The sequence below is a fragment of the Canis lupus genome, chromosome 2 (genome assembly GCF_011100685.1).
Source record: "Canis lupus familiaris isolate Mischka breed German Shepherd chromosome 2, alternate assembly UU_Cfam_GSD_1.0, whole genome shotgun sequence".
In the NCBI taxonomy this organism is placed as follows: Eukaryota; Metazoa; Chordata; class Mammalia; order Carnivora; family Canidae; genus Canis; species Canis lupus.
In genome coordinates, this window is record NC_049223.1 from 54,516,285 (window position 1) to 54,541,298 (window position 25,014).

The 25,014-nt window shown below is 39.0% G+C and overlaps 1 protein-coding gene across 4 annotated transcripts in view; it reads right to left on the bottom strand.

Moving 5' to 3' along the window:
• The window catches only part of MRPS27 (mitochondrial ribosomal protein S27), an 87,682-nt gene that overhangs the window by 17,051 nt on the left and 45,617 nt on the right, over nt 1-25,014 (bottom strand). For all 4 annotated transcript variants that reach the window (XM_038530805.1, XM_038530806.1, XM_038530807.1 and 1 more), the window contains exon 5: nt 401-515. In XM_038530805.1, coding sequence (XP_038386733.1) covers nt 401-515 — 115 coding nt within the window. The remainder of the gene's footprint in view (nt 1-400; nt 516-25,014) is intronic.

Sequence of the window (25,014 nt, forward strand, 5' to 3'; positions counted from 1 at the left end):
TACTCATATTTTAAAAACTGTCCAAGGTAGTCTGAATACTCTGGAGATCACATTCTACCAAAATGGTCATGTCTTTTTCCCTAAACATTACCAAAGGGAACCAGGCAAGAAATCCAAATCTTAGGGACCAAGAATGAATGAACCACCAGGGCAGAGCTCTTGTGAATACGCTTTTGGTTTTAGCTGTCATTTCCGAGTCACTAGCTGTGGAAAAACAGCAGCTATGGGAATTTTTATACGTAACTGTTGATTAACTTATATTCAGTTCCATTCTGAAAAGGATATCTGCAAGCAAATAAACATCAGAAGTTATTTCTTGCCCTATTCTTTGCTCTATTCTCTGTAGGTAATATCATCTAACTTCAGGAAAACAAGCTGCAAATTCCAGGAAACCAGTTACCTTGTTTACAAGAGTATATAAGGCTTTGTCTTGTGCACCGTATTTTAAACACTGCCTAATCCAGGTGTGGATAGTCCAGTCTCTCAGGTACCAGCAGTTGGGGCTGTGTCGAAATCTAAATAAAGCATAAGACAGAAAACTGGTATTAACTCTGAAACGTCAATGCTAAAATGAATCCTCTTAGATATTTACAGACGTGAAATCGATATGACCAAAAGTCATAAAAGTGAAGAGTCAATAAAAACTTGAGGATAAAACCTGTTAACTGTAAACTATGAAATGGGAAAGAGAAGGCCGGATAATAAATAACAAAGTATTATAAATACTGTATTCTTTACTTAACACCTCTTGATTCAACATCTTGTTTTAGGATATGTGATTTATAAAAAATGATCTGGCATTTACTAACCATGGCATTGTTACATAAATATGCACTTCATTAGAAGAGAGATGTGAGGCTGAAGCTGACACTTTTGAAGTTTAAAATAAAACAGATGAAGCAAAAATGAAGACTGGAATAGCATAACAACTTTGGGGAGGGAAGTCAGCTTTGAGTTATACTGATGATTCTTGTGTCACTTGGGAGACATCAGGACACTCTTTACTGAACCAAGAGAAAATAGAAAAGGTGGAAAAAATAAAAATTGAGCACAGTACCCAGGTCTTCCAGGATCCTCACCCCCCACTGCCCTCTTCAAAGCTCCATTCTAGCTCTTCAGTTTTTCCACTTCCTTTTGCTTCCCATAGCTGCCCACACGGTTTTAAAAGGCCTAAGCAGCCCGGGGTGAGGTGTGCGTGGTAATGGTGCCCTACAGAGGAACGGAACTTTGAAAGGGATTCTGACTCCTGCTCCTGCTTCAAGTTTGCACACCCTGGTGATACCTGGGCTTGGGCGACTTCTTGCGCCTGAGGGTCCCTGCCAAAGACGGAGGGAGAGGGGAGACAAGGCTGTGCAGACGTGTTTGAAGAGTTTTATGATCCTTTTTCTGTCTATCTGCTTTGACTAAACATCGTTTTATGTCAGGGGAAAATCCTCTTCTTTTCTTTAATTGTTCAGGAAGCACATCAATCTCCAGGCCCTACAAAAATCAAATTGTTTTCTTTCATAAAAAAGGTAAGACAAAAACTTGGAGCAAAAGGATTCTGTGCCATATTTGAGTCGAGGATACAGCTAATACTAGTGTTTTTTAGAAGCTGGTTATTCAATCTGCCACCTGCTATTTCCTGCCATCTGCTATGGGGATAGTTTCCTGCTGAACAGGTTCTCTGCCAAAGTAAAAGCTGAGAAAAAGAGAGGAAGTGTGAAGTAGTATTTAATTTAGGATATTTATTAGTACTCTGGTGAGAAATTTGGCAAAAATAAGATCTGAAGATGTTTTATGGATATAGAGTCACCTAACCCTCTCTAGACTTTAGAATATCTTACATTTCACTGGAAATGATTTCTCACTCTATTTTTCTTGACAGAATTAACTCCTTTAAAAGCAAAAAGACAGATGGGGCACCTAGCTGGTTCAATCTGTGGAGCATATGACTCTTGTTCTTGGGGTCATGAGTTCAAGCTCCACGTTGGGGGCAGAGTTTACTTAAAAAAAAAAAATTATACAGCTTAAAAAAATAAAAGCGGAAAGATAGAAATATGTCAAATTATGTTTCGGATGAAAATGACCTAGCCAGAGAAAGACTGCCTAAGATACTAGATCTAATGAGATTCTCTGTGTAGAAATGAAACAAATCTTTTAGCATTTCAAGCTTTCCCTCACATTTTAAAGTCAATAGTTGAGCTGAGTTCCTCTCCTTGTTACTCTGAAAAATCTGAGATTTGAAGTATAATGGCCAATTGAAAGTTTATTTCATTTTTTAAAGAAACAATTCAAAAGAATTACCAGGTGTACTGCCCACATAAAGGTGATGCTGCCTTACAGGCCTGTAAGCTCCCTGGACTGGGGGGGGGGGGGGGGGGGGGGGGGGGGGAAACGCTGACTTGTCTAATACTGACTCCTCGGTGCCTCACACGCTTGGTGGCCCATAGTAGGTTTTCAGCAAAAAAAAAAAAAAAAAAAAAAAAAAAAAGAGTTTCAGTTAACAAATGTATAAAATGTTATTACGTGCTGGTCATTTTGCTAACATCTATGGCATACATGAAGAACTGTAAATTCCCTGTTTGGGGCATTTCTAATTTCATTACAAAAACAAAGTACACAAACATAGTTTCACAAGAGTACAAAGTAGAACACAGTAAGGGCTAGGAGACAAAGGCACTGCTAGCTGCTGAGAAGTGTTCTGGGGTTGCAGTGATTGTTAGGTTCAGTCCATTTTTCCTTTAAAACCAAACAAAATTAAAAATGTCAGTTACCTTCTCTATCCAAGATTATTCTAAGCTTAAACCTCATTTTAAAATCTAATCTTTTGCCTCAGTCTGTGTCAAATGACCACAAAAATTATGACTTTTCTTTCTGATAGTCTTTTAAAATAAGAGCACCGTGACCAAATCCAATCAAACACCCTTTTTTCTTATTCAGGAACAGCAGACCATTTTTAGGCTTGAAAGAAAACCAAGATTAATAGGACCTAGGTTTTGACCTTCCAAGCTCAAAATGAAATTTGTTTCAAGTCATTTGTTAACTTTTTGAGACTTTTATACATGGTGGAAGAGAAAGATTTTTGTCTTTTCAAAGGTCTTTTCTTCTCACACTTCGATTCGTTAGAAGCCTAGAGGGAAAGTTGCTCAAGACTTCACACATCCAATATAATCATCTCAGCACAGCAGCCTTTGAGAGATTTGTCAACAGACTCTCCCTCCTCCTGGACCAGGGCTACTTCGTATGATCTCTGTCTGCTTTCTAAGGTCTAGTAATGCAGATACACCACCATTCTAGGACATGATCAACTAAGTGAGCACACGAAATCAATTTAGGAATAAGAGGGAAACGCTTACACATATATCATGAAATATGCTGCCCAAACTGCAGCGAGTACTTCCAGCCAGGCAGCAAATAAACGCTTTTCTAAGCCCTTATCAGTGTTAAAAAAAAAAAAAAAAAAGAAATTAGCACACAAACTCACGTGTGTTATCTGGCTGTCGAGAATATGAACTCAAACCACTGAGCTAGGAGGGTCCATCCCACTTTGGAGGGTGTGTTTGAGAATTCCTTTGTCCATGATGTTTTAAGCAGTTCAAACAGATAAACCTGGGCCCTGTTCAGAACTGCCAGTGGGAACATGACAGGCAGGTAAGTCTCCAGAGTGGGTACTTGCCTGGAGTCATTCTGTGGACTTCTGGATGAGCATTCTCCCTTTCAGCCAGAAGAAAGGCACAGAGACGAGAACACAACCAACACATTGATTTTTCCAATTCCCCTGCAAACAAACTGGCTTTTGTTCTCGCCTGCTCTGACCACCAGCCCGGCAGATTACAGGCGGCCACTGTAGGAGTCCCCTCTGTGCCCCGTGCCATCAGCTGTTTGCTCACCTCGACAGAAGCTTTATTATTGTCCAGGCCAGCAGGCTGCCAAGCTAGGCAAACCGTGTGAGTGTGGAGAAGATAAACAAATGCAACCCAAATCACCCAACAATGCCTGTGCTCATGGAGGCCAGGGACATTCTGAGTTTCCAGCTTAGAAAATATAAGTAAACTTACAACACAATTCAAGAACATGAACATTTCCTGGAGTCAGGAGGGGCATAGGGAGGAGAAGGAGGGAATGAAGAAGTGCACATTCAAGCTCTTCCTCTAGTTCTCAATGTTGGTATGATCCCAAGGCTAAGGACACTCTGTCCACAGTGCAAAGGGGAATTTCCAGGTGAAGAGAGAATTTGCCTAAGAAGCTAAATCATGGTCAATCAAATGGCAGGAACTGGGAAGCTTCCTCTCCTCAAAAATCGGGCTATATTCAGGACTGTTCAGGGCATTCGCCTGCACCATCGCTCATTCAAGATTAATGTCACCAGGAAGGAAGCAGAACAGAATCGCAGGCTGCAAAATTGACGGGAGGCAGAAGTCTTCGATAGCTTAGAGATTTTTTATAGGGGAAGAGAGGTTATATCACAGAAGTCAAGAGTGAAAAAGTCACATGGGATTTCCTATTTGTAATCAATTTCGTTTCATTAAAAAAAAAAATAAGGGGGGGAGGGAAACAGCCTTTTCTCCGTGGGATTCACAGAAAGGCTACTGTTGAAGGCAAAAGTGACAATGTTCATCAGCTCTTCAGTACTGCAAGTAAATGTGCTCCTGGCTGGGCAGGGCTAGTGAGCAGATGCCAGGGCCTGGAGCTCAGTGGCTCCACCATTTAGCTGCAGCACTGGTTCTTCCATATGAATGAGCAAGCTTTCCACAACGTTTATCTGATTATGAGAGCCACCAGCCTTAAACATACACAGGCAGTTTTCCCTCCTCCCTAGTGAATTCTGTATCCTGTGGCAACAGGCTTTACAGATGGAAATCTCAGCTTTTGAGCTGGGCATACATGGAGGTGAGTGAGGGGCCAGGGTGAAGAGAGGAAAAACAGAGTGCCAAGAAGAAAATACAGCTGGCACCAAAGCCTGTCATGTGGACTGGGAATCTTATCAGTGAAGCAAAGTGTGTAATTATTAAAAGGTCTGAGCACTTCCCTGAACTAGAACCAAAGGGTAAGAGGGTGTTGTGTGACTATTTAAACCAGAATCTGATTTAATCATTGCTACTGGCTTTCTCATCCTAAAAGGATAATTACTTTCTTTTGAATCCTTCTGGAAATTCTGCTTTCAACAATTATGAATTGCCTCCCCCAAACCATAAATAAAATCAAAATTTTGATATTTTTGCCAAGGGTTTAAAAAGGGATAGAGTCTAATATAAGAACGGATAATAAGAACACAGTACTGTAGATTAAAATCTCTTTAATCTTGAGATTGAGACCCCAGAGTTATTCTTATGGAGGAACTACAGTTAATTTTAAGTTTCAGCAAACACATCCCGATTTGCACTGAGAGAAGCCCCAGGAGCAATAATCTGCTCTGAAATGCTCCTCCCTCAAATGGTCAACCAGTTTGGGCTCAAATACTGTCAGTAAGTTCATTATCTCCCTCACGAAGTGGATAAAAAAAAAAAAAAATTTAAAATCCTAATACCATTTTCTTTTTTATTTTTTTTTATTTATTGGAGTTCAATTTGCCAACATGTAGCATATCACCCAGTGCTCATCCCGCCAAGTGCCCCCCTCAGTGCCCATCACCCAGTCACCCCAAACCCCCGCCAACCTCCCCTTCCACTAACCCTAGTTCGTTTCCCAGAGTTAGGAGTCTCATGTTCTGTCTCCCTCACTGATATTTTCACTCCATTTTCTTTTTTAAAGGATGGGTTTACAGAAATATAATGTACAAACAGTAAATTCATACTTCTCAATTTATGGGTCTATAAGTTTTGACAAGCGTGTCCAGTTGTACAATTACCACCATAATCAAAATGTAAGAATAGTTCCATCACCCTTAAAAACTCATTAATGCTTCCTTCGTAGTTAACCTCTCTATGGTTTTCTGGTCAATTTAAACCAGTTTTATATAGATAACCTCCTCAAGTCTTTACTAACCGCTCAGTGATTAATTTATGAGAGCAAAAATAAATATGGTAATAAAACCATAATTTCTATCAGTTAGTTTATAATTCCTATCCTGCCAATTTCCAAAAAGAATTTGAAAAAATTAAAATCCAGTTTGCAACATAAGACCTTCTGGTATCCTTATTTGCCATTCTAAAAAGGGTGATAAGTAAGTGGATTTTTGGTAGAGAATAACACAGGCATAGAATTTTGCAAATGTGAAGTGCTAAATAAATGCAGCATAATAACACATTTTTTGAAGTGAAGATGGATAACAGAGGGACTCGTTAGATATCAAAATCAAAGTCTAAATTTGTCAGACTTGAGGCTTAAAAATGAGGTCATTAGCATTTCACCTGGAAACCCAGTGGTAGGACATATTGGAAAGTACGAGAGATGCTCCATTTTCCATGTCCTTTCACAGAAGAGGAAGGAAGCAATGAACAGTAGGATGACAAGTAGGATATTATGGCCCCAAATCATTACCTCTTTCTCTTCTCTCTGACCTGGTTATAGTTTTCCCAGATCGACCTTTCTCAATCTAGGAAACATATTTTTTAGTCATGAAGTAAGTATTTATGAAGTAGCTACCCTGTGCCAGGTGATCCTTATTCTAGTCCTACTGGTCTACTCATCTCCTTAAACTCCAATCTTAAAGACGACATTTCTTCCTCGACGCAGGAAGAACAACACTTTGAGATTGACTATGGTCTGTTGTTCTTTCTCTCAGGGGATATAAAGGTAAGAAGCCAGCCAGAACGAAGCCAACTGTGCTTTGTTCAGAAGCCTGGAATGATATTTTTATCAGCTTCCAAAAGGTAGTTCATGTGGATGGCAGGGGAGGATTATTTGTGGGAGAAATAATTTACAGTGATTTTGCGGGTGCTTCCTTGCTTGTGATAGTTCTAGAAGCAGAAAATGGCTGTCTCTGTGGCCAACAATTCACCTGTCAGTGAAACTGCACCCAGAAGCACCCAGTGGGGCTCCTCAGTTACTTTAAAGCTGGATACACAGGTGAGCTTCACACCTGAGGCACGGGCACTGGAGTGCTAGGTGAGGCGAAAGGGAAGAATGAGGCGTTCTTTTAGCGAGGAACGGGAAGTTGAGAAAAACTGGATCTTGGAACCAGTCTTATTTACAAAAGCACATAAAGTTGTGGGAACTGGCTTGGTTTAGGCAGAGATAAGGGAAATATTTTTGGTTTTCAGTAGGAAATCTAGGAGCAATAAATGAGCCAGTTTTAAAAAGATGTAAACATTGCCTGATGTCTTCTATACTTTGGCTAGGAACTTCAAACTTCTGCAAAATCATGAATAATACGATGACTAAGACAGGAAAATCACATATATTTACTAATCACTATACATACAGAAGAGTTCTGAAGAAGGGGAAGGTGAGGAGCAAAATGGAGAAAAACAAAGGCATAGAAATCAGAATTTCTGGAGTATTCTTGTCTTAGTAAAGTTGTCAGGATTAAGTCTGCCACAAAAGAAATGAGCAGGCAAAGATGCCTGGCTCAGGGGATGAAGCACACCAGCAAAAGAGCAGGGAAGAATTAAGCTGATGTTGGGGAGATTTATATGTGTTTTTGTGTGTGCGATTATGGATTTCTTTAGGGATAGTTCTGAGGGAACAGCAGCTCAGCACTAATCTGGGTTTCTTAAGAATCAGATTTTCTTTTTAGTGAGGAAAAAAAGCACCTCAATGTTTTAAACACTCTGATTCTCTAATACATGGAAAAGTTGAATTCCCTACGGATTCTCTGTTTGTATCAAAAGGTACGGTTGGATTACTGCAACCCAAATTATACAACCCAAATTCACAGCTAGTTTCTATTTCTGTAACTCCGTTGACTTCCCTATAAAGCTTTTATTCTCTTAAAAGGTAGGAGAGAATTCTTCTATCCTTCGGTGTCCTACAACAGTAGGTGTTTCGTGATTTGGCCTGCCCAGACTGTATAAATCTCAATAATGTATGTTGAAATTCATGAGTATTGTTTATATTTGAAACAGTAATCTATTTCCAGTTTTGAAATATTACCCTGCCTATAAACAGATGAGGCCAGGAGGAAATGCAACTTCTTTCTATATAAGGCAGGATATGAGAGACGGCAGAGATGTGGAATAATGTGGTCCTTCTGCAAAGCCACCTACTCCTTACTTCCTCTCTGCCCGCTGTTTCCTTCCCGTCAAAAAGATCCATGGGTCTTTTTGCAGTGTAGTCAGCTCATGAACAAACTGAAGGGAGAGTGAAACCACCAACAGGAGGACAGAAGATTCAATACATGGGTTCAAAGAACTTCCTAACAAGTTCTAAACCAAAAAACTTAGACACCTAAGACTGGGAGAGACTCTGAAAGCCATCTAGGCCAAGTAAACTGGGGACAGGGGGAGGAAGAAAAGTGACACACAATTAAAGAATCTATAATTTAGTGCTGGTAGGGATCTTCAAAACCCACTGCTCACTGACTTATTTATTGAGAAGTTACTAATTTACCAAGCCCTGTACTGGGTGATGTGAAATTGTCTAGTACAATTAATTCCTTTACTTTATTGATGAAAAATCTTGGTGTCCACTGAGATGAAAAGATTTAGGTTTGTGACAGGACCTAAACTAGACTCTTCAGTCTTATTATCCCACCAGTGCCTCTCAATTCATTTATTCGTAATTCTTTATTTAAAAAGTACATCTGGGGGCATCTGGGTGGCTCAGTCGGTTAAGCAACTGACTCTTGATTTTGGCTCAGGTCATGATCTCAGGGTCCTGGGATCAAGCCCCACATCTGACTCAGCACTCAGTGGGATGTCTGCTTCTCCTCAACCTCTACTCTGCTCTTGAGCTCTCTCTCAAATAAATAAAATCTTAAAAAAGAAAAGCATCTCTGCAATTTGACAAAGGTCTCTAACATACTGAAATGACACTTTTTAAAAAAGATTCATTTATTTATTTGAGAAAGAGAGAGAATGTAAGTGAGGACAGGGATGGGGGCAGAGGGAGAGAGAAAATCTCAAGCAGACTCCCAGCTGAGCCTGGAACCCAACACAGGGCTTGATCTCACCACTCTGAGATCATGACCTGAATGGAAATCAAGAGTCAGACACTCAACCAACTGAGCCACCCAAACGCCTCAAATAACATCTTTTCTAAATTCAGAAACAGAATTCAGAGAAAAATACTCAAACTGTGAAATAGTTCCGGAAATGCCCTGAACTAGCTGTTTGACTTCCAGAAGTCACTTGATCCTTCAGGGTTTCAACTCCTGTAACTGTAAAATGAAGAGGTAGGATTATCTGGATCATGAACTCACATGCCCCCAGGGGCCAGTTAATAGAAATGCATGAAGAACCATGTAAGACAAGAGGGGCAAAGCTGTTTGTATTACTATCAAGCAAAGCAGCTACTATTTTTGAAAACATACAATATGAGCCAAACAAAATATACTGGAACTGTGGACTGGACCAGCTGCCCTGAAACTCCTTCCAGCTCTCAAGTTTAATGACTCTACGGAATAATAGGCTTAATCCACTCATTAAAACATCAGTCATTTACACGTTTCTATTACACCAGGAAAATGGCAGTGATACAAGTAAGTGAACAGGGACTCAAAGATAAACAAGCAACCATTCAATCTGCAGCTAATTCTACTCTTCTCCACTAGTTTCCACTCCCCTACCAGCTGAATATAATTTTACCCAGTTTGGGCAGTCAACGTAGATTATTCTGGGGACAGCAGACCTTGCAAAGTGGCCTCTAAAATTTCAAGATGAAATGATAAAACCACTAAAGTTGAACTCAAGGTCCTGAAAGTAGATTTTAATTGGAGATCAAGTTCTGCAGGAAATAAAATTTTCAGCAATTAATCCCTCCACTCGTATTTTCTACTCCAATGAATACTTTATTATATTCAGTTTATATCTAAGAGTTGGCCATTCAAAGCAACTTTCCTATACAAATTGTTTTGTATGTTGCTACTTTCTTCTACCCTTTAAATAAATTCCTGCTAGGCAGTCATAATTACCCCAACAGTTCAACATCAAAACTTAGTTTTGGTATCAACATCCCTATGATCTGGCTATTTCTAGAGCAGAAACAGTTGAAAACCTTAAAAAAGGAGGAGTGAGATGGGGGTGGTCATAGGGATATTAAGTTGTTTGCCAGTTTCTGGAACCATAAAAGGACATACTTTTTATAGCTAAAAAGAATTTGAAAACTGAGATTTAGATTTGTCAGTGCAATTATTTTTCAGGAAGCTTTAATTTACCATTTATAAAACAAACAAAAGAAAACCCTTATTTACATAAAAAGGTAGGAAAATTAAAGTGATCTTTCTTTTTCCCTTGTGTTGCCAAATGGTTAAAATCAGGATGACTACATTTCATAATCAGCTCCCCTATTTAGCTTGGGCTAGCCCTGCCATGCCAAAACCAAACTTAAAAAAAAAATGAATATTTGAAATTCTACAAACATAATACCTAAAAAAATGCTGAAGGATATCCAAATGCAAACGTCATTCCATAGGAATGCTTTGGGTCTGAGACAATTCCTTGTAATATGATAATCATAAGAATAATTACAAATTTATTACAAATAAAGCTGATTCTTTAGTAATACACCAAACACAAAGATCTGGGTTCAATTGCTCTGGCTGGCAAATCTTCCATAAAACCACCATGCTGCAGCTAAACAAAAGCTATCAGGCTGGCCCAAAAGGAGGGAACGGACAATTTGAAAAACATCTTTATTCCCTGAGAAAAATTTTTAAAATGTCTAAAAGTGCCAGGAGAGCTGTCTCAATGTGACTGCAGGCAGCTTTCCAAAGTCCCTCTGCTTCTCTAAGTATGAGTCATAGGGAGAGGAGAGAGAGCATCTTGGCAAAGACACAGTCTTTCCTCTTTGGTTCCACCCTCCAGCCCCTTTTATTTTATTAAAAAGAAAAAAAACAAAAAAACCTCTGGTAGATAATAGTTAAATAGATTCCAGACAGGCTTAACTGAAGAAGTTTGAACACCAGGGAGGCCAAATATCATTGTAGAAGTCTCTATTGTTTGCCATTGTGAGCCACAGACGCAGGGAAGCATCTTCTGCATCCTAAAAAGGGCTGGTCCTGTTGATCATGTGTCAGATCGTGGCTGTGCTTTGTGGGAGAGGACAGAGAAACAAACTATGAAAATACCTCTGCTTCCCAAGCTTCAGAAATATCATTAGCTCATATGCTGGACGATTACAGCGAGCTGGAAAGGGCAGTGGCTTGTCCTTTATGAGTGCACATTAAGTGGAATTTCCACTGTGGTAGCTGTAGGCTAGCAATCTGTACACGGCTGCTACACTGCGTGCAGCCTTCCTTCCCTAATTTTAGTCAAAAAAGCAAGAGAGCTACTTAATTTGTTTTTTTTTTTTTTTTAAATAAAAACATAGAGCAACATTAAGGGAAAGCTGAATGTTGAACTACAGAGAGAAGACTTTTACTCGGGTACCTATATGGAGTCACTTATTGTAACAGAATGGAGCATTTGGTGTTGGCAAAGCTGTTCTCTTTTGCAAGTGCTCATCACCAACCTACCATGAATCAAGAGATTACACTGGGCACCAAGTGATAAACACATACTCTCTGCTTTCAGTGATGTTAGATTGGAATTATCAAAACACAAGTATTTTGTGAACATCTAAAACCAAGCTTAGGTTAATTCATCACCATCAATGCAAGCCCTCATCTAGTTAACACTGATTATTTCAAAATACCCTAGTACTAAATTTTTAAAAACTGGCTCTCAGAAGAGAAGTGAGTCCAACTTTCCTTTCTTATTTTTTTTTAAAGATTTTATTTATTTATTCATGAGAGACACACAGAAGAGGCAGAGACACAGGCAGAAGGAGAAAGAAGCAGTCTCCCTGCAGGGAGCCTAATATGGGACTCGATCCTGGGACCCCGTGTTCACGACCTGAGCCAGAGGCAGACTCTCAACCACTGAGCCACCCAGGTGCCCCTCCTCTCTTCTTAATGTGTCTTTTTTTGTTTTCTTTGGAAATATTTAAGAAATAAAATGTTACAGATATCAATAAAGCTGTATCTCCCTGGGTGACTCGGTTGAGTGTCTGACTCTTGGTTGAGCTCAGGTAGCAATCTCATGGGTCATGAGATCAAGCCCTGAGTCGGGCTTCCTGCTCACGGAGAGTCTGCTTAAAGATTCTCACCCTCTACTCCTTTCCCCATTCACATGCATACTCTATCTCTAAAATACTTAAATCCAAAAAATAAAAAATAAAAAAAAAAAGAGCTGCGCCCTCCTCCTGCTACTTTCCAAACAGGAATAATTTTGCTGTAATGATAATTTTTATAGTAATAATTTTTTTGCAGTAATAATTTTTTTACATGTCCATAACGCTCCTGCATGTTTTTATACCTTTATCACCTAGGGATGCATCCAATTTAAGATACCTGCATGTGCCTTTTAACTCTGCATTCAAGGCCTGTCTGATAGAGAACAGAGCCAAACCACAGTAGTATATGCTTCTCCAGGGGCAGAAGAGGAAGGACAGAAGTGACAAAATCAGTGCTATCTCTGATCTAAGAGGGATGAGATGTCACTTTTACTGTGGATATTAATCAGCACTGCCATCAGGCAAATCCCTGACAAGGTGATTGCTGCCCTGCATTTGACTGGAATGTAGCCCTAACTCACTGACTTGGTTAAATCAACCCGAGAATCAGTCTTGTCATCTATAAAAGAGGTGAAAATACCTTTATCATCACTAGGTAACTGTGAAAATCAAAGGTGACTTATGTAAGTATTTTGACAACTTTTAATCCTCTTTTGAACCAAGCAGAGTACAAATATGCACCAACACAAGACATGTTATCATTAGTCTATCGGACATCGCACTTGATGGCATTGTCTGGTACCGCTGACTATCTGCTTTAAAGATGTATCATGCCTAAGACTAAGGTCCGTGGCATAACTGCCTTTGGTCGTAGGGAAGAAGCTAAGACACAGGATTTGGCATCAGGCCAACTTCATTCCTACTTTACAGCCCCCAGGAAACGGATTCTACATCTGAGGATGCTAACCTGTAAAATGTGAGTAAAAGCTGTGAACACCTCCCATGGCACAACTCTGGCCTGACCGGAGCACTGAGGAGATCAGACATGTGAACTCCTTAATACAGTAGCTAGCACCATCACTTTCCAACAAGGTGGGCAGAGCCGCTGACAACAGCCAGATGCCAAAGGGCGCAGAGTTACATCAGAACTCTACGGACTATTCTCTCCACTTGGGATGTGACGTGCAGAGTGCTGGGCACATACAAGCAGCAGATACCTGACCGTCATCAGCCAACTGGGACGGGACCCTGTAGGAAGGACAGGGTCGGTGAGAAGGTGAAGGGTCCCGTACGCCTCACTCCTCTAAAGAAATCTCAAGTGAGGAGCTGGAAGGTGAACCAGAGGGGAGAATAGAGAGGCTTTTCACATCACAAAGGCTCAAAGCCAACCAGTTCAGGGGTGTGCCAGTCAGTCTGATGACTGGTAGTGGGGTTTCTGATCTTATTTATGACAAAAAAAGGTCCAGGCAGAGAGAAAGAAGTCAGGAAGTGACCTAATACAGAGTTAATTTACCTACTACTGCTCCTCTTCCCTCGGACTGTTTTCCACAACCTTGGCAAGCCACTATCACAACACAACAGAGATTACGCCTTGAGTCCTCTGTTGGCTCAGTGCCCACCAGCCTCTGGCTGGACTCAACAGCTAAGGGCTGCGAATACCTATTGAAGATAAATTGGACCACTCAAAAGAGAAGCTGCCAAGCACTGCTAATGGCTCTGATCTAAGCTTGGCGTGGAATCTCAGAGGAAGGAAAATGGTATTTATATGGGGCACGCCACCCATCCAAGCCTAGGAAGTAAAGGAGAAGAGCGACAGAAGAAATGCATTTGTTGCTGAGAAAGCGGCTGTCCCAGCCTGTCTGTAATCTTTGCACCCTCCTCTCCTGCCACACCATCCTCCCAGAAGCCAAGAACTCTCTTTTGCATCTTTTACACACTATTGGTAACCCAAAGAGACTCTGAGGTTGAAAGCTTCTGTTCCTGCCCACTACCCAGACGGAGCCATCGGCCCTTCCACAACCTGGACAATGGCAACCACATGACAGCAAAGAGCCATTGATTTAATGGAATATCAATGAAAAACAAATACATGATAGTTTTTTTTCAAGTTAAAAAAATTATGAATACCACTATTAACTGTGTTTTAGGATTCTATGTTAAGCTAGGCTCAAAAAAAGAGAAAGACATAGTTATTGCTATGGTGGACACAGTACTTGATCATCTCTAGGATTTTCCATAATCCCATGCAAGTCTAGAAAAGTCTAATTTATTAGCAATACTTGTACTAACTATATTTTAAGGAACGAGTGAATGAGTACTTATAAAAGGGTGCAACATATTAAGAAGCTTGCTTTTTTGAATATTTAGATCTTTTTAAAAGATTTTATTAGAGAGAGCATGAACACAGAGGGAGAAGCAAAGGAGAGGAAGAGAGAGAATCTCAAGCAGACTCCCCTCTGAGCCCAACATGAGGCTCAATCTCACTACCCTGAGATCATGACCTGAGCCAAAATCAAGAGTCACTCAACTGACTGAGCTACCCAGGCACCCGGAGATCTTTTTTTTTTTTTTTTTAAATCATACTGAAGGGAAACTTCCTTTTTCCTAAACCAGTTTGTGCGAAATCTTTATCTAACTGTGACTGACTGAGAATGGGAAGAAGGATCAAAACAAATAATAGCATCATTAATTAAAAATTACTAACACTTCCTATGTGCATCATCCTTGGTACTTTATATACAGTTTTTCATTTTTAGACAGTAGAAAATTGAAAACTGAAAAGGATACAAATCTAGCCTAAGAGCGTGCAATAAAGCCAACAGAAGTGGTTTTCATTTTTATTAGTGTTTGAAAAAGATGCCTGGTTACTGTTGAGTATCAGTAGTTAGCTTCATTTAGATAACCTGTTTTATAAAAAAAAAAATGTGTCACTCTGAACACTAGAATTATACTTGGCACCAAAGGATATCCATATCATGAGAGGAATGTAGAAGTGAAGATAACAGATTCTTATGCCAGGGTTGCCAGACAGTGCTTTGCTGCGTGATCCCCTACCCTTGCACCAACCCAGGTCTTTTCTCTTGGGTTGTTCAGTTTCCCCAGAGAGGACTCCTCCAAGGCTCCTCCCTACAAAGGAGAATATTCCTTGCACAGCCAAGTCCAGAGTCCTTCTGGTTCAATCTCTCCAGAAAGAAAACTACCAGACTTCCACTAGGGTTGGAGAGAAACAACCTAGGTATTTCACTGCTTCTTATGAAAACTTCCAATCAATCTTCCTCCCTTGCTGCTTTTTCTTTATGAGCCTTTCTAGGGCCCTATGGTATGGACACTCTTGTAGCCAAATTTCTTCTGCCAGCTTCAGGGGTAGCTTTTTCTCTCTGTTAATTGTGGTACCTCTTGTTCATCTATTTTCTAATTCTCAAATTTTATCCCTGTTGTGTCCTCTTCTGTTCTCTTTATTTTGTAGATTTTTGTCTTTTTAAATTTTTAAACCTCTTATTGTCATGTAGAGGTTTTAGAAGGGAATGGAGCTAAGAACATATGTTCAACCTGTTACATTTAATCAGAAGACTTCTATAAGCCATTTGATCTCAGTGAACTAGCCAATGGATTGTACTTGAAATAGCCTGAAAGCCATGATGGAAGGAAAATGTACTTCAAATATTCAAATGTATTTCAGCAGTAATATCCTTTGCTTAAAGAAGAACACATCTCGAGGAAGACACTTGACATTCTGGATTTCCATTTCAGTAAATTACAAAACAAAAGGCTTTATCAGAGAACAGTCCTTTAAAAACACCATTAACTCTAATATCCTTCAACAAAGGCCTCAAATAAATCACAGTGCTATAATTTGAATTATTTGTTCAATCTAAAATATTTTATTGAGGGATGCCTGAGTGGTTCAGTGGTTGAGTGTCTGCCTTCGGCTCAGGGCATGATCCTGGGGTTCTGGGATCGAGTCCCACATCGGGCTCCCTGCATGGAGCCTGCTTCTTCCTCTGCGTTTGTCTCTGCCTCTCTCTGTGTGTCTCTCATGAATAAATAAATAAAATCTTTAAAAAATAAAATATTTTATTGAAAACATCTGTGCACATATATTAAGACCTCAATATGTGGGATGATATGCTAAGTGTTAAAAAATATTAAGACATGGTCCCTAAATTAAAATAGTTCCTCTTTTTTTTTCTGGGGGGAAAAAAAGGACAATCAAATGTAACAACATTATTCAGGATTACTCGAAAAAGGAAACAGTTAAATCAAGCTTGGCAAATTCTCTTTTAAGAAGGCAGAAAATTATGTAATATCACAATAGTGTCTTCAAAGATGAAAACTTCAGCCATATTCATAGAACTTTCTCTGCTAATTAAAAATAGGTTTTTTCTATATGTGAAGGGTCAAGAAGCTAAGGGAATGGATCTCAGAAAGTTATGAAACCAGTACAATAGGAGCTACCTAATTTAGGTTGAAGCTCAGCAGAGCACCAAGGCACGTAGGTGCTAACTTCCTGTAGCAGGTCTGCACAAAACCTGACAAAGCAGGGCATTACGGCACAATACATCAATACGGCACCTGAGAGCACCTGCTTCCTCCAGTATACATAACGAACCTTCCATTCCTTGCAAATGCCACACAGGATGTGACATTATACACAAGCCATGCCATTGGGTATATTTTATTTTTACCAATTCAAGGGATAATAAAAACTCAAAGGGTTGAGCGAAAAATTTTACTTCACTGAATTCAGGTCATTCAAAAATCAGGACTGTCTCATACATTTAATAATCTTTTGCTTTCTGGCTACCACTGTCTTTTGCTTTAGGGAAGCGTCTGCTGCCAAGAATGTGAAATGTCACGTGTACTCAATGAATCAAATAAATATGCAAGAGTTAGTACCTCTGTAAAGAAGAGCTTATCTTTCACACCAATAATGTAGTAGATTTAATGATACGCATCCAGAAAACACATGCACATCTGAAATAAGGGCAGCAGGCGCTGACAAAGGGCTAAAGCCAACAACATATTAGTTCAGTACCCATCCGTCCCTGGCATCATACTAATCGAGGACTAGGACTTCACTACGGCCCAGTGCCACGCCTCAGCAGTCCTCCTCCCTTTAGGCACTCAAAGGCACTCAAGATAACACCACCACACGATGTAGTCAATAAACAAAATAGTGCTGGACAGTTTTTGAACTCTGACATTTTTCCAGTCACTTCCAGTCATTTTCCAGTCACAAGTGTGCACCACTTTCTAAAGATTATTTCACTTACGTGTTGGAACAACTCTGTGTAAAATAACTATGTTATTATCTCCATTTTACAGATGAGGAACCTCAACATCAAAGGGTTAGACAACTTAGGATGAAACAAGGCCAGGATTGATTGATTGATTGATTGATTTTTAAGGCCAGGATTTAAATTCAGACAGTCCGACTCTAGAGCTTTTGACCACTGAGTATACTGCCTGATAATATAATCAGGTGATTTTATTTATTTTTTAAAAATTTTATTTGTGACATTTTATTTATTTTTAAAGGAAGCTCTATGCCCAATGTGGGGCTTGAAATTAGGACCCTGACATCAAGAGTCACACGCTCTACCAACTGAGTCAGCCAGCTACCCTTAATCAGGTAGATTTTTATTTTTTTTATTATTTTTTATTTTTTCAGGTAGATTTTTAAAGGTAAATTTTCTATGAACTTTCTACCAAGACTGGGGCTTCTTAATGCTCCAATTAGGGTATCAACGACGACACAGGAGGTGCTATTCCAGTTAATATTACCCTCTAGAAGAGGGAGCTTTTGTCTAGAAAACTTGTCATTTTCAGAAATTAGAGATAAAATCACTTGTTTTGAATCATACTGAATGAACGTCATTGTTCTTTCTCTCCTGATCCTGGAATGTAATATTATAACTAGATGTTTAGCAAGCTCCTCAGCCCTAGAACTTCCACTACTTTTCGCTAATGACAATTGAATGTCACCATTTGCGGTTATGTCTCTTTAATGAGCATAATGCATCTAATGAGATTGCAGACATGTCTACCTGTGTATATCTGATATAGTCCATGCAAAATGGAATTATGTGTTTCCCATACACATTTATACATTTACTCACACATAAGAAATGCTACCAAATGGAATCATATGCACTTTATATTTAAGAAGCAGAGCTACAGCCATTCCGAAAGCTTAAATACCTAAAGGTATTAATAAATAAGTGAAATAAAATTTAGGGGAGGGTGAGTAGAGATTTAAAATAAAGTTTAAAAGGAAAGAGGACCCATACTGACTTAGTGGCAAGGCATCCTCTTGTGAGAACACTGTAGAGCTGTTAAGGGACCCTTTCACTTATCCACTCAGCCCCTTCACTTTCTTCATTATAAACAAGTGAGCTTGGAATGGTAAGGCAAGAGCTCTTAGACAATTTCATTATGTACACTGTATTAACTGAGCCTTCATGTATTGTCCTCTCTTTTTTCTCCCCAGCTATCCAAAGGCATTTAGCCTTGTGGTGGGTGTGAAACGTACGGATGAGGCAGAATGGAAGCGGTTCAGGAAGAAGCATCACGGACAAGGGGGAATTATTCCATGTGCTCTGATTTTAGGCACTTGCCTAAGTGAACCTCAATGAGTCTGTACCAATGCTCATTTTCTTATAAAATGCCTACCAATTCCGTACTCAGCACCTCTATGCTGACTCATGCTCTGTTATCAGATCTCAGGGATAAGAAGAAAACACTAAGAGACTCCTCGAAGTCTAAAGCATCCATCCGCTGATCATCAGAAGATAATACTATTTTTACAAGATGCTGTGGTATGTCCTGTACAGATCAACCAGACATGCCTTTCTTGGTAACCTCAGGATTTGAAGGCAGTCCCTAAGATCATTTTGTAAAGAAATACAAATGTAAGTACAAAAGATAAGCATAACAGATATGCAATTATGTCATTTACATACTACTTACAGGAAGGAAACTCAATCACCATATGGTATCCCATGTACATGAAACTTGGGCTTTGATGCCCTACCCTAAACCGAATGCTATTTATAATTGTAATGTATTTTGGTGAATTTTTATATATTACAAATAGTTATGTGTCTTTGGGAAAATCTTTTATTCCTTCTCTCTTATAGTTTCTAGCTCTGTAAATTACATTATTTTGACCACATACATTGAGTCTATAATATAACCCTGCCTTTGGTAGACTATAAATACTTATATTATTTTTTCCTCCCCACATGTAAATGACTATAGGCTCCTCTCATCGCCAATAAGTCTTTCTCTTCTCTTACTCTGGTCCACTAGAGAAAAACAGACCACTAGGCTCACTACATTTACCCACAGACCTGAATCAACTGAAACTGGTGGTGGTTCTACTGCTCCCATGGAGATTGATGCACATTAGTTTTACAGTTGGTCTGTGTCAAAAAGACCAAAATTTCATATTTCAGGCTGTGGTTGGAAGAAAATAAAAATCACACTTTTACTACACTCCAAATGCAGTAATAGTTGACGTTTGTTAACACTGATTTAATGTGGTTTTAAGTGGTGATGGTAAAAAGAAGAGATTTTAGAAATGGCTGCCTTACTGGAGATGGAATTTAGAGTAGCAAAATGCGTTGCTTGTTCACCCAAGGATGTGGTCTACAGAAAGGTTAGACTTGGAGAGGGACGGTAAACTTTACTGAGTCTTTGCCACCAGAATATCTTCACAGATCAAGAGTCCAAGACAACTAGAGACAACATCAAAGAAACCTTATCAGAGGAGCTGGTAGGAAAGCTCACACGTCTAAGCGAATATATCTGCTGCTCCAAAATGCACTGATGTGTAATGTGTGATGTAGAAAAGGCTACTGTGTTCTGATTTTTGTGTTTAGAGTCTTATCATGTAAAGGAGGACAATACATTTTCTGCTTTCTAGGACCAAGGCTGAATATGAATCATTTTGTTTTCATAATTTCAATGGCCAAAAAGACTTTGGGCAGAAATGTAGGTAATAAAGTAGCTTATTTGAGCTTATCTCCAGCTCAAAATATGGCCCACAGCTGCAGACTCATATATTCAATTGCCTCCTGGACATCTCCATTTGGATCTCGCACAGGTTCTTCATACACACCATGTTCAGAACTAGGCACATTTACTTTACCTCCTTCCCCAACTATGGTTTAAACTTTCTGTATTCTTGATCTCCAATGACCTAAGATCACTTAAGATCACTATGATCACCCAAATGCCATGATGTGAATTCTACCAGACCTCCTGAACATCTCTTAGCCTCTGTTCTACCAAGTTTAAAAGTCTAATTCCTACAGAGACTTCTTTCCCCCACTGCACTTGAAAGCCTTTTATTATTTTTTTAAGATTTTAATTTTTATTTATTCATGAGAGACACACACACACACACACACAGAGGCAGAGACCCAGGCAGAGGAAGAAGCAGGCTCCATGCAGGGAGCCCAACATGGGACTCGATCACGCCCAGGCTGAAGACGGCGCTAAACTGCTGAGCCACCCAGGGTGCCCTGAAAGCCCTTTTATTATAATTGCAAGAAACTATCTTTTATGATATAATGGTAGTAATTTTCATGTAAATCCAATCAGCATAGAAAAACACAGAAGTAAAAATCACCTGGATTCTCATGACTAAGAGCTAGTTTTCCACTATTTATTTAACTAATCCTCTAGCCATTTAACTAATCTCCTAATATTGGGCATATTTCACTCTTAAAACTATAGCCAATATCTTGACCTATGTACCAATTTCTCCTTAGGATAAATTCTTTCCAAAAAGTACCAATTTAAGTTCCTACCAGAGTTTGTTGAGAATGTCTGTTCCCATAAGAATGAATATTGGTCAACTTTTAATCATCCTCAGTATGACAGGCAATACAACAGACCAAAAAAAAAAAAAAAAAAAAAAGAAAGAAAGAAAGAAAAAGTGTTATTTATTTGCGTATTCTACTTAGTGGTAAGACTGAGCATCTCTTCTTATGCTTACTGTGTATTTGCCTTCCATGTTTCTAGAATTGCCTCTGTACTTCTTTTCTATTGAATGCTTATCTTTCTATTACTAATAGTTTAGAACTCATTATTAAGTTTATTAATAAATAACTCATGTTTTAATCACTCTTCCTTCTTTTTGCATATTACTTAGATTAAGGAACGTTGCTTGTATTTTACTTTTTATATGTTCTTTTTTTTTTTAAATGATTTTATTTATTCATGAGAGACACACACAGAGAGAGAGAGAGGCAGAGATACAGGCAGAGGGAGAAGCAGGCTCCATGCAGGAAGCCTGACATGGGACTCGATCCCCGGTCTCCAGGATCACGCCCTGGGCTGAAGGCGGCGCTAAACCGCTAAGCCACTGGGGCTGCCCTTTTTTATATGTTCTTATGGACAAATCTATTGTCTTTTACTGCATGATTTTTGAATTTATGTCATGTCCAGAAAGGTCTCTATGTGTCAAGATTACAAAAACATTTGCCTATTTTATTTTCACACACTAAGATGGTTTCAGTTTTTACATTTAAATCTTTAGTCACTTGGAATTTATTCTGGTATGAGGATACAGGAACGCCTAAAGAGTACCTTCCTATTACATATTTCTTACGTTATATGTCCAATCTTCCAGGCATTGATTTTTGTTTTCCCTACTGCTTTATTTCTATCTACTGACTCCTAATTTTAAGATAATTATACATACATTTTTTGACTGCTGTGTTCTGAGTGAAACAAGGCTCCACTTACAATACATATCATAGAGAGGAAAGTTTACCACAGTATAATCAGAAAGGGAAGAGGGCATTTTCCTGCTCCTTATGCTACAAACTTAAAAAAAAAATCTATTTATCTTTTTGTGCTAAAAACAGTACAGAGATAAAATACCTGGCCATTGAGAGAATGTATAAAATCAATACATAATAAAATATGTATTACATAGAAAAGAATCTAGTCTAACAGTGAAGCAGTCAGGTAGTCAAAATGTTATTACAAGTAATTGGATGGTTCAAAATACACAAGGAATACTGACCTGGTATTTCCATGGCAACAAAATACCAAGTTTCATATTACTTTCTACAATAATTAACTAAATCATTTACATTTAAGTGGCACCTTCCCCATGCTTCTGAAGATTGCTACATTGGTGTGATTAAAATGTGATCAGGAAACTGTAATTTAAAAATATATACTCAGCTGCTATATATTCATGGGGGGGGAAAAAAACAAAAGCAAAAAAAACTGCATTCTGGATGCTGTACTGCATTTTTACACTAGATTAAGAGAGCATAATAACAGTAGAAATACTAAAAAAGAATGTTCGGCAGTAATAGCTCTGATACTCATATAGTATTTATGAGTATGATGGAAGAATTACTGATACGTGGTATCCCTACCATGAAGCAAAACAAGGATTAGTCACAATTACCCATAATTTCTTTCCTGTCCATTGCCCAGTACCTTGCACTCCACCACAGCCTTAAGACAAACATAACACAGATTTCAGGGGATCCCTGGGTGGCTCAGCAGTTTAGCGCCTGCCTTTGGCCCAGGGCATGGTCTTGGAGTCCCATTGAGTCCCACATCATGTGTCTCTCATGAATAAATAAATAAAATCTTAAAAAAAAAAAAAAACCCACAGATTTCATTTGTAGGCCAATTCCAGTCTGTTGGCAGTGGTCAGTATACTGCTGTACTGAGAAAGAGTCTAAGGCTGAGTAGCGACAGCTAAAATGTGCCCATGATCAAAGAGTAATATCTGCCAAAAGTAGACAACAACTGAGGTAGTAAATATAAGTTACCAGCCATACCTATAAAAATACCACTCTCCTCTGCTCCTAAAATCCTTGCATTCAGCAAGTTCAGCACATATACCCATGCACGCTATACTAAGTTCTTTTTGGGAAAAATGATATGGCATAATGGTTAAAAAAATTGGTCTTTAAGTCTCTGGCCTAGGTTTGACTTCCTACCTTCCTACTTCCTAGGAAGTAGGCCAGCTACTTCCTACCTAGCTGTTAGCTGTGTGGGATTTTAGGTAAGGTACTTAATTTTTTCTGATTCTTGATGTCCTATCTACAAAATGATGAAAACAAAAGATCCATTAAAAAGTTTTATGGCAACTCAGTAACATACGATCATGTAGTCTGCACTTAGGGCTGTTGCTATTATCACCTCTGTTAAGTGCTATTTTTGTGGGGCCTGTTATCTTGAAGCACCCTCTCCCTCCAACCAAAAAAGCACATACCCATAAACCCAGAAAAAACATTCTAAAGCTCAGCAATAACTGAGCAAACATGAAATACTAGATATTATGCTCTGCTGAATGCTAGAGACACAAAGACAAATATGACAAAGCAATCCCTGGACTGCTGTTGCACACTTCATTAGACGACAACCAAGTGAAAAAAAAAGAAAAAAAGACAACCAAGTGTTATACGAAAACCTCTACACGCTAGTCAACAATAATGAACTAATTCTCCATAATGACCAAGGGTAATGAAAGCAAGTAGACAGAAGAAAAGGAGCGGAGAGCTCCATCCTGCTGATGGAAGGGAGAATGTACACTTCATAAGAATTCTCCAAGGAACAAAGTGGCAGGCCTTCACGCCTGCCTCTGATAATCTGTGTGATGGTGAATTATATGTGTCAACTTGTTTGGGCTACAAGGTATTCAGATACTTGGTTAATATTATTTTGGTATGTCTATGCAGGTATTGCTGGATGAGACCAACGTCTGAATCAGCAGACTGAAAAAAAAAACCAGATAAACCTCCTCAGTGTGGGTGGGTCTTATCCAATCTGTTAAAGTCCCAAATGGAACAAAAAAGGCTGAATGAGAGAAGATGCTCTCTTTGCCTAACTATCTTTGAGCTGGAACATGAATTTTCTCTTGCCTCTGGACTCAGACTAAAAATAAACCATTGGCTCTCCCAGGTTTCCAGCTTGCTGGCCCATCCTGCAGATCTTGTCACTTGCCAGTCTCCCTAATCACATGAGCCAACGCTTCACAATAAAATAATCTCTCAATCACTCTCATTCTCTCAATATATATACTGGGATATAAATAATGTAGTAGGGCATTCTATTAAACAGAACCAACAGGACACACACACACATATACACTAAATTATGGAAGACCCTTGAAAACATTTGTGTATGTGTGTGTATCTCCTATTGGTTCTGTTTCTCTGAAGAACCCAGACTAATATAACCTGTAAGCACTGACTGAAACCCCTATGTGGTTCAACCGTTTTCATGACTGGGTTTACCACATACTCTGCCCCCTCCAAAACAAAAGTAAGGTTTCTCCCTATTGGCTACAAGGTACCAAGTTTCATGGTATGAAAGGCACTCTGGTTTGTAACACCTCTTAAAGCATTTCTCCTTGATCATCTCCTAGGGCTTTTCTCCATCAGTAACACAGTGAATTAAAGAACATTAGACCATAAAGTTGTTGACGGCAGGCACTCTTCAGTATTTCTGACAGTATCCAGTTTGTGCATAATAGGAACATGAACTCAAAATGGATCAGTCATCTAAATGTTAGAACTAAACCCATTAAACTCTTAGAAGAAAATATAGGGTAAATCTTCATGACACTGGATTTAGCAATGGATTCTTATATTTAACTAAAAGCATGAATAACAAAAGAAAAACATGAATTGGAGATCATCAAAAACAAACTTTTGTGCATTAAAGGGCATTACCAAAAAGGCAGAAAGACAACCTTGACGGTGGGAGAAAATATTTACAAATCATATACTGATAAGGGTCTAGTACTGAGACTATATAAAGAAGTCTTACAATTCAACTACGAAAGACAACCCAGTTAAAAAACTGCAAAGAAGTTCAATAGACATTTCTTTAAAGAAGATATACAAATGATCAACAGACAAATGAAAAGATGCTTAAGATCATTAGTCATTAAGG